We start from the raw sequence: 17,905 nt of genomic DNA, 5'->3' as shown, positions 1-17,905 counted from the left end.
GGAGATGCAGAAAGGCAACCATCGTCATCTCTTCTAGAGACATGCCCAGCTGTTTCAAATGCTACTCGGAAAACTTCATCCTGGTTGTCCCTTTGTAGAAGATAGTCCAGTGACCACCGTCTTTGGGACGTGTCCCAATACCCTTAGTGGCTCTTGTAAAATTAACCTATTTATTCTCACACTGATTACTGCAATTTCTATCATAGTTCCAACCTCTCAGGTTAAACCTGTTATCTATGCCTGCATCTCTCTTTTGCTCATACAACCAACTTTCCTCATGCTTTATTCACCTGACAGCTTTCACTGACTTATTGCTTTGTGTTATACTTAATCTTGCACATCTGACACGTAAGTCTCTTCATGATCTTGTTCGATACAAATCTTTGATGCTTTCTCTCTGTTCTCCTACATTGTCTCCCATCTATCAAACATGAAATGTGTTAACAAGCCTCCAGACCCTTATGCCATTTCTCGTCTCTGCATCTTCCCGCAGAGTTCTTCGGCTCTTGTCATGTCAAATACTTGGCAGGACTGCCTCTTTTAATGTGTGTGTGTGTGTGTGTGTCTCCCTTCTCATAGTTAATTACTGATTTTAAATAGTAATTCAGTAATTAGAAAGTCCTTCATTAAATAAATTATTGTCCTATAATTCAGATGCATTTTAGACAAAGCCTTCCTTTTTCTCCATCCAATCATTTTCTCTTCTTCACATCATGTCTAATAAATGTCCTTTTATTTTCATTTGGTCCTTTTCTCTTTCCAAATTCCTCTCCTCTCCTCATCTGACATCTACTGAATTTCACTTTATGACTATGTAACACCTCATATACTTTCACTGATTTATAAATGGTACAAAATCCAGTATGGTGCAGCACAGTGTTCTCAACCTGGAGTCCGCAGATGTTCTTGGACTGCAATCCCCAGAAATTCTGGCCATCACAGCTAGTGGTGAAGGCTCCTGGGAGTTTTAGCCCAAGAATATCTGGGGAGCCAAGTTTGGGAACCACTGGTGCAGTGGATTCTATGGTGGACTAGGATTTTTTATTTATTTATTAGATCTATACACCGCCTATCTAGAATGTGTCTACTCTAGGCCGTTTACATATAATATAAAAACAAAAACTAAGATAAAATCCAGATAGGACTCAGGAAATTTTTGATTTAAATCATAACCTGGCCATGAAAACTTACTAAGGGAGTGAAACTGGGAAAAACAACTCTTTAAATATCTCACTTATCTCGAAAGATCTACAGTAGGGTCTCTACTTAAGAACGTCCCTACTTAAGAACAATTCCACTTAAGAACAGCTCCATTTGCTAAATTTTGCTTCTACTTGAGAACAAAAATCCAGATAAGAACAGGAAAAAAAACTTTCCTGCTCTTTTTTTAACCTTAGGTCATCTTAGGTTAAAAAAAAGTTCTCCCCCTAGTGGTAGAGTACGTATTAACCAGCTTTGCATTAGTTCCTATGGGAACTAATGCTTCAATGTACGAACGCACCTCTACATAAAAAAAACAGCCAGAACGGATTAATTGGTTTTCAGTCCATTGCTTCAAAATTAGCTTCGTCAGAAGTGCTTTTAACACTGTTCCCTGACCTAAGGGGAAAAAAGAAAAAATCCCCCTCTAGTGATAGAAGGCGGAATAGCAGCTTCCCATTAGTTTCTATGGACGGAAAAGAGCAGATACGGATTAAATGGTTTTCAATGCATTCCTATGGGAAATGCAGATTCTACATAAGAACTTTTCCACTTGAGAGCCACCTTCCAATACGGATTAAGTTCTTAAGTAGAGACCCCACTGTATCTGGATTGCTCTACGTTGGTTCCAACTTGATGGCATAAAACAGCCACAGCCAAACAGTAAACTTCACCTGTCCACAAGGCTGCTACAACTGTCTATCCCCAGCTCTCCACATCTTCCAGTGCTAATCCTTTCACAATTCCAGGCAGAAAGAGGTATAGCCATAGCTACAAGAAACTAAGGATGAGTAGTGATGCTGCTGAAAGTGAGTATGTCTCCATCTTCTGGCCTCTGTACTAGGTTGAAAACCACCACAGTTGTTGTTATTTAGTCGTTAAGACATGCCCAACTCTTCGTGACCCCATGGACCAGAGCATGCCAGGCCCTCCTGTCTTCCACTGCCTCCCAGAGTTTGGTCAAATCCATGATGGTCAGTTCGATGACACTGTCCAACCATCTCATCCTCTGTCATCCCCTTCTCCTCTTGCCCTCACACTTTCCCAACATCAGGGTCTTTTCCAGGGAGTCTTCTCTTCTCATGAGATGGCCAAAGTATTGGAGCCTCAGCTTCAGGATCTGTCCTTCCAATGTACAGCACTGTAACAATCCTAAACCTCTTCCATCTTCTCCCTTAACAAGAGTGGTGTGAGTAAGAGGACTGGCAATTTGCAGCCTATTTCCATATACTGATGCCACCTGTCAGCTGTGACATTGAAAAAGAAAAATACTCTGTAGGTTAGCAACTACAGCTTAAAGTTGAAGCAAATACTAACTTGTATTGTATTCCGAACACACACACACAGAGAGAGAGAGAGAGAGAGAGAGAGAGAGAGAGAGAGAGAGAGAGAGGAGTAAAGCATTGTTTTCTGGGACTGACAGTAAAAGGAGCTATTTTAAAAATTAGGTCACCTCTGTCTGAAAAGAAGGCATGCCAATGTAATATAGCACACTGATCTGTTAAAAGGAAGAAATATAAGGTGCGTAGGTCTGCTTAATTTTTAAAAAAGATTACTGTTGAAATTGACAGTGCCATCGATTTCTGCATTACTCAAGTACTTCTTTGTCCATGCCATTAAGATCAATAAGAGAAAATAGACCCTAGTCTGCCCTATAGCTCCATCACTAACTCCACTAGATTTTGGTTCTTGAGGACCATCACAGCCATTCTCAACCTTTTTTTTTTTTTTTTTTTTTTTTTTTTTTTTTTGGCCTTGGCCATAAACCTAATATGAAAGAAATATAGGTTGAATCAAGATTATATACGTTGAACAGCAAACCTTATCAGGTGGTGTGTGAAGAATAGCTTCCAGACTGTGGCCCCTTCCAAATAGACCAGGGACCCCCCAGGCAGCCATATGGCCCCTTTGAGATTTACAGCACAGTGCCTGCTTGCTATACTTTTCTAGGCCACTTGCAAGACTCAAAATCTGGGGAAACAATGATGAACTGCTAGCATGTAAACTCCTGTTCATATACTGAAAAAAAAAACCACACTGGAAAATTAGTCCTTGTGCAAACATTTGAATAGGACTACTGGTTTGGGTATAAACACCGGAACAAGACTGCCCTCTGCGTCATTTATGCTTCCGCAATGAAAAGCCCAACACATGTCCAAACAAACACTGATCATAGCAGCAGCAAGCTGAAACATTAAAAAAATCCTAATGCTGAATGTTTTCCTCTTTCTGAATTAAGAAAACCCAATGCCGCTCAACTCTTCAGCAGTAAAAATGCCCTACAGAAGTGTGCTCAACTGACAGATGAGCACACTACAAATTCTAACATCTGTTTTAAGTCTAAAATCCATCAGTTAGCTGCTCAGTAAGACGAATCTTTCTGAAATCAAACTGCCTGAACTGTTTGTTACATAACTGAGGGCCAGCTACAAGTTGGGAAGATGAAGAAAGGTTCCCAGCTGTGCACAGAAGGGGCTTGTGAACAAGAATCTTTCTTCTACTTGTTGACTCTTCCAAGGAAGGACCCTTCAAACCAGTCTTTAAACCAGCTCTTTCGCCATCCTGCGTTCTTCCTTCTCTCCCTGTACGTTACAGAAAAGTCGTGACACCACTTTTTCTTCCAGGAATTTCCTGAACTTAGCAAACACTTTGCTTTCAAGGCTGAAATTATGAACAGTTTTTTTGTAAACTCAACCGTAACAGAAAGAGATGGCAGCTACCCTACCGCAGTTCAAAACCTTTGGCTCTTCAAGCTTGGTAGTCCTTAAAACTGACCGTTAGCAATCTTCCAGACTTCAGATAGGATCCTCCTTGCCCCCAACTAGAGAATGAATGGCCATCCAGTGACCTGCACTACAACTATGCTGAATTGGGTCTCTCACACACCCCAAACACAATGCAAAGAAACTTGATGCTGAATATCTACAATATTCACCATGAATTAAACTACAGAGCAATCCTTCCTCTTCCAATTTGCAGTACAGTGATGCCTCGCTTGACAACGTTAATTAATTCCAGCGAAATCGCTGTAGAGCGAAAACATCATCAAACAAAATTTTAAAAACCATTGAAACGCATTGAAAACCATTCAATGCATTCCAATGGGCTGAATACTTGCTCGTCCAGCGAAGATCCTCCATAGGGGCGGCCATTTTCGGTGCCTGTAGTGCGAAAAATCAGTGCTAAAACAGCGGGGGGCCATTTTCTTCAGCCGGCGGCCATTTTGAAACCAGACGATCAGCTGTTTGCTGATCGTTGTAAAGCGAAAATCGGTTCCCAAAGCACAGCGAAAAAACCCCATTTAAACCATCATTTTGCGATCACAAAAGCAATTGCAAAAAGTCAACATTAAGCGGATTCATCGTTAAACGGGGTAATTGTCCAGCGGGGCACGACTGTATGTACTCTGGAATTTGCCTTACTCAATTTGCCAAGTCAATTCTGACTTATGGCAACCCTATCCAGGGTTTTCTAGGTAGTGAGTTCTCAGAAGTGGTTGAACATTCCCTTCTTCCAGGGCTGCCCTGGGACTGTGCAGCTTGCCCAAGGACACAGAGGCTGGATCTTCTGGGAAGCATAGTCGAGAACTGAACTCCCAGCTTTAACAATGAGCAATTTTTGTCCATGTCTTTGGTTCGTGCTCTTTTGCTTGTTATTCTCAGTGAAGAAAAAATAAGGGAAGAAAATGACTAGAGGACCATAAAGACGAAACACAGATGCTCTAAGATGTCAGGGAGATGAACAACATTCATCACCAGGATAAAAAGCCTTGAAACAAATCAGCAACCACTGACTTTCCATGCACATGATTCCCAGCTATCTTCTCCTGCCAAGAGATTACTGGAAACAGTGGTACTTGTCCCAGTCAAAATGCACGTGACATCATCTTTAGTTTTCTTCCTGTCTGTTCCCTTTCCCAAGAAGTCCACCCTACTTCTCTTTTCAGTACTAACCTTGGTATGATATCACATATGGACTAAGGACAACACTAAACCCAATTAAGCCTTAAGCCAAGGCTTAAGCCCACATGGATGGAACCACACAAACAATAGCATTTCTACTGAACCCGTTCATACAAAGGTAAAATAGATAAAATAAATACATAATATAATATAAAATCTTGCTATAGCATTTTGCACGTTCTTGTAGCTGAAAATAAAAATTTAAGCCAGTAACTGTGTAATTATTTGATTCTCTCCAGACAACAAAAATTTCGAATAGCTTGTGGGAGGTAGGCCAGTACATTTAGTCATGAGTGAACCAAGATATCGAATGTGTTCGATCCTATATAGCCTACATTCTAAAATGATGAGTGCCAAGGGCTCAATAATTTCTTTCCCACAGGGACAAATCCTTTCACCATATGGGGTGTTATTAAAACATCCCTTTGAAAGGGCTAGGGGAAAGCAATTAGCCCTTGAAAAGGCAAGGTGATATCTTGGTTCTGTAATTTGGTACAAGTAGTTAGCTGGCTTGCGGAAGTTAAAATTTAAGCCAAAACACAGTGGTGAAGAAGTACTGTTTGCACAAGCTAGAGCATACTGAAGGTCTATATCTTCAATATGTTGTATAAGTACAGTGGTGCCTCGCTAGACTATGTTAATCCGTTCCATTGAAATTGCTGTCTTGTGAAAACATCATCTAGCGAAAAGGGTTTCCCCATTGGAATGCATTGAAACCCGTTTAATGCGTTCCAATGGGGGGAAATAGTCATTGTCCAGCAAAAATCACCCATAGGGGAGCCATTTTGCGAAGTGCCGATCAGCTGTTTAAATAGCTGTCTTGTGAAGCATCGGTCCCTAAAACACCCGTTTTGCGAAGATCACCCATAGGGAAGCCATTTTGCGAAGCCACTGATCAGCTGTAAAAATCATCATCTTGCGAAAAAACGGTCTGAGAAGCACAGACCAAATCATCATCCAGCGAAATCCCCCATAGGAAGAATTATTTTGTGAATCGCTATAGCGATCGCAAAAAGTCAACGTCTAGCGAAAAAAACCTTTTGCGGAATAATCGTCTTGCGAGGTACCACTGTATTGGTTTAATGCTACCTTGAGGCTGTCTCAGTAAGAAATCAATAGAGAAGCCTAAGGGATGCAGTTTTTCTGTAAACCCCTTATGCCATGAACTGGCAATGACATCTTTTAGCAAATAATTTATTTATTTTTTATTTATTTAACATATATGATGCCCACTCTACCCAAATAGCCACAGGTTACTGGGGCAGAGACCAACTTTAACCAATAACGAAATGCATGTAGCCACACTTGACATTCTACTGAGGGCATACCAGCTTCGAGCCGCAGACCGGCTGAAGAGGCGCATCTTGGCATGGCAAATAAGGATCGCAACTTTCAATGGAGGGGTTAAAACCCTTAATCCAAACAGTGATACCATACAACAAACGTGCAAAGATTTTATGCTTGGCTGTCTCTAGTGCCACAGGTATTAGCTCCCCACCCTGTACTCCCATCTACTATATGTTCCTAAAAACCCACACATCATGCCAGCTCAGTTCCTCTAAGTTTCAGCTCAGCAACATCTGCAGACTGTATTCCCCAGTGGTAAAAGAATGGTGTCAGTTTTTGTCTAGCAAGAATATCCTTTCGGAATAGAATACGAAAGTTTTTGCATGTGTTTTTGTGTATGAGAAACAAGACCTTGGGGGAGTGGGGAGACAGACGGCTCTACTTTCTGAGAAGGGATAACTTTACCCCATTAAAAATGCCCTTTTATGTGGAGGTAACAGGTGACACTGCAGGTTACTTGGCTATTATAAAAGGGGGTCACGATTCCATTCCATCAACGTCCATGAACGGTCACCAGAAAAAAAAAAGAATGAACCAACCTGGCCCATCAGCACACCAAATGCCATGTGGATAAATGCCCATGTGGACAGGCTCTGAGTTGCTTTATTTGCTCAGGCCAAAAACAATAACAAGTCTTCCTTCATCTCCCACTTGCAATCAACTCTCTGACAGACAAAATTTAAAACTGCAAATATCAAGCTGGATTTGAAAAGAAAGGAACAAGAAACATTTATTCAATTGACACTGAATCTTGTTCGGCTGTATGCACAGATGAAGGAAAGCCGCCCCCACTTTGAGGCAATGTTTCAGTGCAGTTCGAATCAGAACAGAACCAGAAGCAATTGTGTGGCCAGGATTCCATCTGCTGCAAGCCAGAATCCAACTTTAAATGCCAAAGACCTTAACTTGACAGACATGCAAGAAACTGCAAATGTATTTTTAAGAAGATAGCAGAGCTAGGAATGTCCCTGGGATTTGTTTACCCAGGAAATCGAAATGTTGGGAGTTGGGTAGAGAGACCTTCCATGCCTTAGATGATTTTTCCCCCAACCTTGAAGAACATGCAGCACCTTTTTCATTACTAGAGGTCCGCAAACAAGCAATTAGTTGTGTCAAGCCGGTATGTGAATTTCAGACTCCCACAGTTCCCTTGGGGATCATCCACCCACAATGCTGCAGTAGCAGTAGAAAGTACGGCTGAGAAAATTACTCATCAGGAGCTGGACGCTACAGCAGGCCTTTCCCAAACCTGGCACTTCTTCAGAGGTGCTGGATTCGAACAGCTATCCTCAACCACCAGCACCACACTGGCAGGCATATCTCCATCCCTGTCCTTCAACCAGCTCTAGGTTTGGAACACCTTCTCAATTACCAACCGCCATTGTCGTAGCCCTCCTAAGGAAAAGGAAGAAGCACATGTCCTCGTGCTTCAGTGCAGCAACACCACCAGTTGCATCCTGTATTCAAGAATCTAGTGCAGTGGTGTCGAACTGTGGCCCTCCAGATGTTCTTGGACTTCAACTCCCAGTAGCCTTCACCACCACCTCTGCTGGCCAGGATTTCTGGGAGTTGAAGGCCAAGAACATCTGGAGGGCCACAGTTCGACACCACTGATCTAGTGTCTACGTTTGATTTTTTCTCCCCGTAATCACTTCCCTATTGTGTTCTCTCTCTCTTGGATTACATTTCTCCTTTGAATTCCATGGGTTTGAGCAGTGCAGTTTTGGTTATACCACTGGTTCTTAACCTTGGGTTACTCAGGAGTTTTGGACTGCAACTCCCAGAAGCCTTCACCACCAGCTGTGCTGGCTGGGGTTTCCGGGAGTTGCAGTTCAAAAACGTCCGAGTAACAAAGGTTAAGAACCACTGGGTTATACAAGGATTTATTTTCAATAAATAAATAAATATTCCAATATATAAATACGTATTTCAATACATATATAAATATTCAATAAGTACTGTGCTGCTGTTCATCTCCAAAAAGCAGCCAGAGAAAAGTGGGCTTGGATGTACCTGTTGTTGGCGGTGAGATGGACCCTAGTCCGATAGTGATCGTCCAGCTATCCCCCTCTCCTGGCATGAGAACTACACATGGATTTTGAACTACACAGGGATCCAGCACCCCTAACCCTGGCATTGTTGAGAAGTCTACGTGCCTGTGGGAAAGTATTGTCTTATTTTTTTAGATTAATAAGTCGACTTGGAAGCCTTTCTAGATAAAAAGCAAAGCAAAAACGTGCTAAAACAATAAAGAAATCAACCCTGATGATGATGGAAAGCTATAGAAAAACACACCTAACTCCCAGTTCTTTGTCATAATAGTGGCCCTCCTAGAATTCCTTTACTTGAAAGCATAAGCAAATATGTAGGCGAGCAAGACGTGCCACCACTGCCATGATGGGCAACTTGAGCACAAAACTTTGCATCTTCTGAGTACCTGAAATAGTAAAATCAGTGCAAATCCTGTTTTTCTATGAAGGATGGCACAATTACTTTGGCTTCCAGAACTGATCGTAGCAGGACAGAAAACCTCCAAGCTTTACCTCCAAGCATTTCCCAACACTTAACAGCAGTTCTGAATATTACACACACAATACATGCAGGAGTTCTTACAGGCACACCTCCCACACAGTGCTATGGTGTTTCAAGGAGGTTGAACAGAGAGGTCAATAAAATAGATGAAGTATAATTGGATTAGTTTGTTTCAGGTCGGCCAAGGAAAATCCATTACAGGGCTACTGTACCTCACAGAAAATATGGCACCCTTCTAGTTGTCTGACCATTAAAACGACAAAATCAAAGTACCCTGGTTTTGTAAATACTGTATATGCTTATAGGTTTAGACCTACATTACAGCATAGCCATGTACACGTCACACATTGTTGAGTTCAGAAGGAAATATAATGTTCAGGCAGGTGTAATAGCATCTCATGTAGTGATTAACACTTTCACAGCCATTAGAGAAACCGCATGTTGTTATCCAAGCTCTTTTGCATACCCATTTTAAAGTGTGTGGAAAGGGTTAAGACTGAAATATTTAATCAGATCCAGATTAAATTGGTGGGACATACATTAATTATATCCTATTTTGGTTCTGCCATGTTACTTGAAAAAGAAGACAGGAAAAAATATGAGATGACCTTTCCTTTTAAATAATGAAATGAACTTTTTGTTTTATTAAAGTTCACCCATACTTCCTCTCTCTCTCTCTCTCAAATGAAACTCTATTTAAAGTTTTGGTAACAAGCACATTTACTTAAATAGAATTGATTACTCCTTTTATCTAACCAACCCGTTACAATTAATTGTTTGAAAGCCTTAGAATTTTAAGATCTTGTGAAAATATAGCACTGGGGGAAGTACCTTTATTTCTTACCACTGTGTGCTCCCATTGACAAGAAGGACGATAGGAGTGGTTCTCAACCTTGGGTAAACCAAGTCTTCTCCGACTGCAACTCCCAGTAACCCCAGGCGGCACAACTGGTGAGGGAGGCTTCTGGGAATTGCAGTCCAAGAACATCTGGGTTGTATTCATGGAGAATTTGACAGCCGGGATCCGGGATCTGACACCAATAAATCACAGTGACATATCATCTCTCCCCCTTATCACAACAATACACCCACACAAAAAACACGCTGATCACCATAATCACCCAATCTCATGAAAAGGACAAAAAGCTGATCCCACAACTATAATTACTCAACTATCCCACAATCTGCACCAGAGCACAGACAGAGTTCTGACTCCTGTCCTCTGAAGATGCCGGCCACAGAGACTGGTGAAACATTAGGAAGAAAAACCTTAAGAACACAGCCAGACAAAACCTACAACAACCAACACCTGGGTTACTCACGGTTGAGAACTACTGGACTAGTGTATAAAATTACATTCCTTTAAATGTGCTTTTTTTGAAATTTCTGCCGCACAGGCCGTTCTAAGTGCAATTACCTCTGGGTCCTGAACCACTTACTTGACGGTACAACTGAAGCTCACATGGCTGACATCACACACAGGCTTTCTGTAACCACTAGGCAAGAAGAAACACACACAAAGCCAAAAGAAGGCCCAAGCAACAGAACACCCATTTCTAACCTGGCTGCGTTTAAGACAATTGGAGAAGGCTAAAGAGAACCAGCAGGTCAAGGGGGACACGGCCAAACAACAAACTGGAGATGAGAGAATGCAGCTCCTTTCCCACTTTTCAGGGGAATCCTCTGTAGCTTAAGATAAGAGGAAAAAATAGTCAGGCTGAAGGTTCATATGTTCTAACTTTGAGTCCTTTAAAAAAGGGGGGCTTAACACACATAGTCCAAAGCACAGGTACACCTCTGGAGAGATTAAGATGAAAGAAAAATTAGTCTTATGGGCCATTTCTTTTGGTTTCAGAGAAACAGAAAGGAAGTGCTAGATCAGAACTGCTATTACAAAGAAGGCTCCACCTATCCTTGGAAGGCAGAAGCACCAGGAACCATAACTGCAGTGGCAACCTTAGATTCGAACATGTTCCGGGTGGTCCACTGTACATCCTAGCCTAACATCATGCAAGGTTTTAAAAAATCCAAACTTTTTTTCCCTCTTACCTCTTCGTTATTTATTAAACAACGAAGTTTATGCTCTGCTGCCTGTTGCTATTTGATTTATTTTTATTAAGTAATGGGACAATTTTTATCTTTCTGGCAGATGTAATATGGAACTGTGAAGTCGTTTCCTAAGAGAGTTCAGCACATGAACAGTCTTTGCTAAAGCGAAACACTTTACTCAATGTAGGATGTTAGATCTAATGGATAATGCCCTAATTTTGACTTAGCAGATGTAGACTCATTGGACAGACACCGTAACATAAAATATGTACATATTGAGATACTCTGTTTAGCACAGAAACGTTTACTTTAACTGGTAGTGACTATCCAAGGTTTCAGATGAACATGCAGGTAGACAATCCTAGGTTTTTCTACAAATATTTGCATAAACATAGCACTACGGTCAATCTCTGCTTAATGAGTCAAGGGAATGAAAAGATTTTAAAACTGAGTAGCCCAAGATCACACAATTGGTTTCACAGTCCAGTAGGGACTAGAACCTGATCCTCCAGCGTCTCAGTCCAATATTCTAACCATACAATACGCAGATTACCAAAAAAAGGTCTCACTGTCTCTTATAAGCAAGAATTAAATTCCAATCTGGGTGGAGCAGCCACCTGGAAAGTTAAATACCAGAAATTCTTTAAGATCCAGTAATGTAACTTTACATTTACTTTATACCAAGATTCTTAACAACATCATTTATTTGCTTCTACTGAGAAACGCTAACAAGGCTGACTCATTTTGTACAATAATGCCTTGACATACACAAGGTCACATCCAATTACAGCTCTGAGAAATAATGAATTGCTAAGTGTTTTTACAAAGAGCTAACAAGCTTTTTTTAAAAAAAAATCATTTCTAGTTGCATTCCTTTGAAAATATTTTGGAATTTACCCTGAAAGGAAACTAGGGGAATATAAGACTTTCACCGAAGCATCCAACATGAATTTGACCCAACTCCGAGAGGCAGTGGAAGACAGGAGGGCCTGGCATGCTCTGGTCCATGGAGTCATGAAGAGTCGGACATGACTTAACGACTAAACAACAAAAAACAACAATTTTTTAAAAATGTAACACAATGAGTAGGACGTTATGTCCTTTCCTTTTTGAGTCGGCAACCTGGGTTGACACACACACCGATCCTGATGCAGCTAAGTCCGGTCACTATGCCAACTTTACTGCAAAAGTTCTGTAGGTGCTTGACCACACTACATGAATCCACTGTATCCCTCTACAGCCGGGATTCTCAACCTTGGATGCCCCCATGTTCTTGGATGAAAACTTTCAGAAGCCCTCATCACTAGCTGTGCTGCCCAGGATTTCTGGGAATTGCAGTCCAGGAACATCTGGGGAACCAAGGTTGGGAGCCTCTGCTGTATAGGGAAGACACACTGCGGACACTAGGTTGAACTATTCCTGCTTACATTGAGTTTAGGGCAGTTTTATTGCAACCCTCCAACAACTGTTTCTCTTTATTTGAAATTAGCAAGATATTATTGTTCTGCATATTTTGTGTATACAATTTTGTGTACGAGTAGTTCGTGGTTAAGCACTGACCCTCCAGATGTTTTGGACTTCAGCTCCCAGAAGCCCTTGCCACTGGTTCTGCTAGTTGGGAGTTGACATCTAAACCAAATAGCAGACTAAAGACTGAGAATCCTCAATTTAATTTTTCGCAAGTCTGATTTGTTCCAAGGAGATTTCGTGTATCAGCATGGTACACCACAGTCCAGTGTTTCCCAAAGAGTGTGCCATGGCTCTGTGGGACACTGGGAAATCCATCCAGCAGCGCCATGGAATCTTGTAATCCTTCCCCCTTGTCCCTCCACCTCACCCAAAGTATCATGCAGCACTTACTTGAAGGTTCTCTGGTGTACATGCACGGCACAGAGAGAAAACCCTATCCCAGTCTTGCTAAAGGATTGGGTTTCCTGTCCTCCTGTTTGCAAGGGAGCCTTTGCTGCCTCCTCCCTCCATTCAGGCCACAGGTGAGTTTCCATCAAGCCACCTGTATATAGCATAGTCTCTGGTTCCATGGCCAGTCCTGGTAACACACCTTGGGAAGGTGTATTTCTCTGGTTTTTATTTGATTTTATTTTCAGGCAGCAGATGTGAAACCATGGGTACTGACCCCATGGATACAGCAGGTGCTGGGGAGCCATGGCCAATGGCCAGTAAGTCAAGGGCGCCTCGAGTCAAAAAAAGTTTGGGAACCAGTGCCATAGTCTTTCCTTGGGCCTCTTTTGTCAGCCATTTACAGACTCTACTGCTCTGTGCTCAGCATGCAGTGATAACTGAACAATCCACTGAGCTACCTGAAAGCAACTCACAGAATAATAGTATGTAAAAAGGAGGGCATATGGACTCTTAATCAAAAATTAGCTTTCCATGTAACCCCAGAGCTCACAACTACAAAGAGAGGTAAGAACTCAGAGGAACTGTATGTATGCCCCAGTAATACTTTCCAAAATAACCAGAAAATATTTTGTGAAGCACATAACAATCAGAGTTGTTAAGTTTTACCGTGCAATCTATACACACCTACTCAGATGTTAGTCTGCTTAAAGTCAACTGGATTCATTTCAAGTAAATGCACAAAGCGTTTCATCTCCGCATGAAAGATTTATTCATTTTGACAGAGAAGAGTTAAGCATACATTTAACTCTCCCACCAAAATGATTAGGGCTTATACGTGCTGAATTCTGGCTAGATCACGCCATTATTTTAAATTCACTGATCACATACAACTCACATCAAACCCATTAAGTCTGATTAGCAACTGACTGGGATTCTAACTAGAAGAATTCTCATGATTAAGACAAAAATGGGGGTCACAAAGATTTGTTTCTTCTGATGAAGAACATTTTTGTAAAGGTCAAGCTTTCTTTTGGGTCAGTGTGGACGCAAGATTAAATATTAATCTCCACGGCCAAAATTCTCACTTTCATATTACCGCATGCTCAGATTCCATTACGGGCAACGGACAGGATGATTGAACAACCTGAAAGCGCTGGTCTCCCATCATGTCTGCCAATTCCATTGAAGCAAACTGCTCGATTTATCAATTCATTTTAGAGCACAGAATAAAAGAGATGGCAATATATAACTTTACCATGTCATAACTTTACCAGTCATGAGCTATGCAAAATGAAAAAAGAACTAATCTTCAAAACTTCCAGCTTAAAATCGCTAGTTGTCTGCAGACTCTTTCATTTAAACGAACAGCTGTTTTAGGTTTGTAAATGTAGGCATACCTATTTAGAAATGGATTACACTGAAACCAGTGGGACTTACTACTTATGGATCTGGATATAACAGTATGAAAAGGCATTTAGTATTGCTCTCTGACTCATTGAACAGGCACATATAAGAGTGGAATATAGTTTTTTCCTTGGTATGCTCAAGAAATATAGCATTCAAAACCTAAGCAAAGCTCCATAAAGATGTTAAAGGTTATTTCTTTCCACCTGAGATCACAATACTTAAATTCACACATCGGTAAATTAAGGACCCTACTGTTAAAAGGCAGTTGGTGCAACCATCTGCATCTTAAAGCAGACATGCATACACAAAGCAGGTGGAATTACATCAAAACACCCCACGTACAGTGATGGGATCAAAGATATACTTTTTAGTAACATTTCTTCAGAAGAACTAATCTGAAAGTTAAACATGCAAAATTTAACCTATTTTTACAAGAATGAGTGCACAGCAGGCTTTTAATGCTCTTATTCCCAAGAAAGCACTAATACTGCATCTCTCTTTTATGTATAATAATCTTACAACTAGACTGCAAGGTACTCTAGCATTCTACCGTTTTTCCTGCTATTCTAGCATACTGCTGCTATTTTAACACTCAGTTGCCTATCGAAGAAATTCTTTTAACTGAATGGCGGCGGGGGGGAGAATACAGTTCTTGAACTTATCAACTACATACACTTAAATTCTGCCTTCATGTCTGTTAGAATTCCCTCTAAAACCACGATTACTGATCTCAACAGAGTTTGCCGCTGCTCGAAACAAAGCTGCAGCAAGTGAATCTCGGTGCCCAAAATGCAAAACTAGAAATAAACACAGAATAAGGCTTCCGGCAATCGCTCAAGTGCCAAACTGCAAGTCGGCATGAACAATTAATTAACTCAAATGATTAAGGGGGAACGTTTTTTCACAGCTTCTCCTACCTTTCTTTGCCGTGCCTGTTCTACGTCGTGCTGGCGACACCAGCTCTTTCACAATCTGCAGGACCTGAATCATTGCGAGTTTGCAAGATCAAAGCCAACAGCTGCTCCTCTGGAATGCCAACAGGTTTCATTCCTACAGATCAGGACACGTCTGCTTGAAATAAGCTGGAGCAAGAGCAACGCAGCACCAGCTGCGTTGCTCTATTAGGATACGCTTTTGGTGCCTGACAACTGTATATAGCAAGAGGTGATGATGATTTAAAGAGATTTTTGCACATGGATGCAAAGGCAGTACAAAACACACTGAACCTTTTTTTAGCCCTGGAGGAGTATAAAGTCTACCAATGAGTCAAATCACCGAGCCTGGTGGGTTTCAGAGTCCTCAGCAATGCTGCAGTAAAATGAAGAAGGTTCACAACTACGGCTAAGGATTCATAGCCTTTTAATTTCCCCCTCTGCCACTTCATAAACACTTGCCTCTGAAATTTCTGCACACAAACAAAATTCCTATACATCATACCAAATGCTGAAAAGCAAGTATTTCTGGCATTACTTGGATCTTACCAGCAGGGGCACAGAATATATATATATATTCAACTGAATCCCTGCTATTGCTTCTGTCAGGTGGTTTCTACAAGAACACTGGAATACAAGAAATTAAATGTCCCAAAACATTACACAAAAACCTGCACTGATTATCCATGACACCGGCTTGACAATGTAACCCACAAAAGCGAACCTTAAAGGAACTGCAAGTGTAAATTCCTTTTTTTGGGAGTTGGGGTTGGTTTAAAATGTAGATGGTTGAACTGACACCTGAGGTTTAAGTGAATACGTATGTAGTTTGTTTTTAAGGGCCACTGCTTTTTCACAGTCATTTCTTCTCAGATCCCAAGAAATGAAACCACTCTCCCTTTTTAAAGGGGGGGAATAAACTCCAACTGTTTTAAAGAGCTGCATTCCTATAAAGACTGCACAGTTTTAGATCCTGAAAGAGAACTGTTATTTCGTCAACGTCATCCCACGAAGGATGTTAATAGCCAAATGAACTCTCTCTACAAACACACACACACACACACACACACAGAGAGAGAGAGAGAGAGAGAGAGATTTACAAATTGCTACTGGCTTCATGGCCAACCAAAAATGGGCCACTGTCCCACCCCGTTCCCCAAGGGGCAAGGCAGACTGTTACTCCTTGCCGCATGATGCATCTCTGAAACTAACAGTGAAGGAAGTGGAAAACTTGCTTCTCCCGGGTGCTCGTAGCTCATAGGCGTGCAAGCAAAGCCCCCGTTTTTCCACCCACCCACCCCATTAGCTCAGAACTGCCCGCTTCCTGTGCATGTGGAGAAAAGTACTACAGCTGAACCCTTCATGTCCACAGTTCTGTCTTGGTTCTGTCTGAAAGAAGGAATGCTGGCAACTAGTCTTGGATCGTGTTCTACGCTTCCAAAAAAGCCACAGGTTCAGCTGTCATATTTCTCCATTAGAATGTGAAAGACTCCAGTTTGGAGCCCTAGCGCCATGCTGCTAGTCAATGTAAACTGGACAAGCAAAAACTGGCCCTTCAGACGCTGTGTGTCTATGACTCCAGGATTCCTCACCATCGGCTGTGCTGCCGTGAGCTGATGGGAACTGTAGTCCAACATCAGACTGTTACTCCTCACCGCATGACGCATCTCTGAAACCAACAGTGACAGAAGTGGAAAACTTGCCTCTCCCGAGTGCTCATAGCCTGAAGGCGACCAAAGGGATCCTTCGAGGTGTGCAAGCCAAGCCCCCGTTTTTCCACCTACCCACCCCATTAGGCTCAGAGGCTCATTTGGCACCGCTCTTAATGGGATTCAGGGCACAAAGGAATCCCATGTAATTCTCACCCACCTCAACAGGTCAAAGAAGACAGAGGCCTGTTATGGCTCCAAATCTGTAACTTGACAAATGCAGAAGTAAATCAAATTACAGTGTATAGGTTTCACCCTGCAGGTGAGGAAGAGGCAAAGCAAAGTGTGCTGCTCATATACTGCCCCATAGCACTAAACCACTCTCTGGGTGGTTTACAAGTTAATTATGCAGACTACACATTGCTGCCTCCCCCCCGCCAGCAAGCTGGGTACTCATTTTACCGACCTTGGAAGGATAGAGGGTTAGGTCAACCTTGAGCCGGCTACCTGGGATTGAACACCAGGTCATGAGCACAGTTATGGCTGCAGTATAGCAGTTCAAACACCGCACCACGAGGCTCAGGGTTCATCCAACCCTCCTCTACTGCACCATGATTTGGAGAATATCTTAGGGCCATAAAGAAGGTTGACCACCGAAGAATTGATGCTTTTGAATTGTGGTGCTGGAGGAGACTCTTGAGAGTCCCCTGGACTGCAAAGAGAACAAACCTATCCATTTTATAGGACATCAACCCTGAGTGCTCGCTGGAAGGACAGATCCTGAAGCTGAGGCTCCAATCCTTTGGCCATCTCATGAGAAGAGAAGACTCCCTGGAAAAGACCCTGATGTTGGGAAAGTGTGAAGGCAAGAGGAGAAGGGGATGGCAGAGGACAAGATGGTTGGAACAGTGTCATCGAAGTTGTTTATTTTCACATTTTATTTACATATTCCCACCACGTTTTGGTG

At 41.9% G+C, this 17,905-nt stretch overlaps 1 protein-coding gene across 6 annotated transcripts in view; it reads right to left on the bottom strand.

Moving 5' to 3' along the window:
* Positions 1 to 17,905, bottom strand: part of USP6NL (USP6 N-terminal like) — a 171,080-nt gene that overhangs the window by 116,645 nt on the left and 36,530 nt on the right. Inside the window, exon 1 of one of the 6 annotated variants that reach the window (XM_020801062.3) lies at positions 15,275 to 15,813. The exons of the other annotated variants lie outside the window; for them this stretch is intronic. Within the exon in view, the coding sequence (XP_020656721.3) occupies positions 15,275 to 15,347 (73 nt within the window). The 5' untranslated portion in view covers positions 15,348 to 15,813. Of the gene's footprint in view, positions 1 to 15,274; positions 15,814 to 17,905 lie in introns of those variants that run through there. 6 annotated transcript variants of the gene reach the window in all.

The sequence above is a fragment of the Pogona vitticeps genome, chromosome 5 (genome assembly GCF_051106095.1).
Source record: "Pogona vitticeps strain Pit_001003342236 chromosome 5, PviZW2.1, whole genome shotgun sequence".
In the NCBI taxonomy this organism is placed as follows: Eukaryota; Metazoa; Chordata; class Lepidosauria; order Squamata; family Agamidae; genus Pogona; species Pogona vitticeps.
This window is presented reverse-complemented; position numbering and strand designations above follow the sequence as displayed.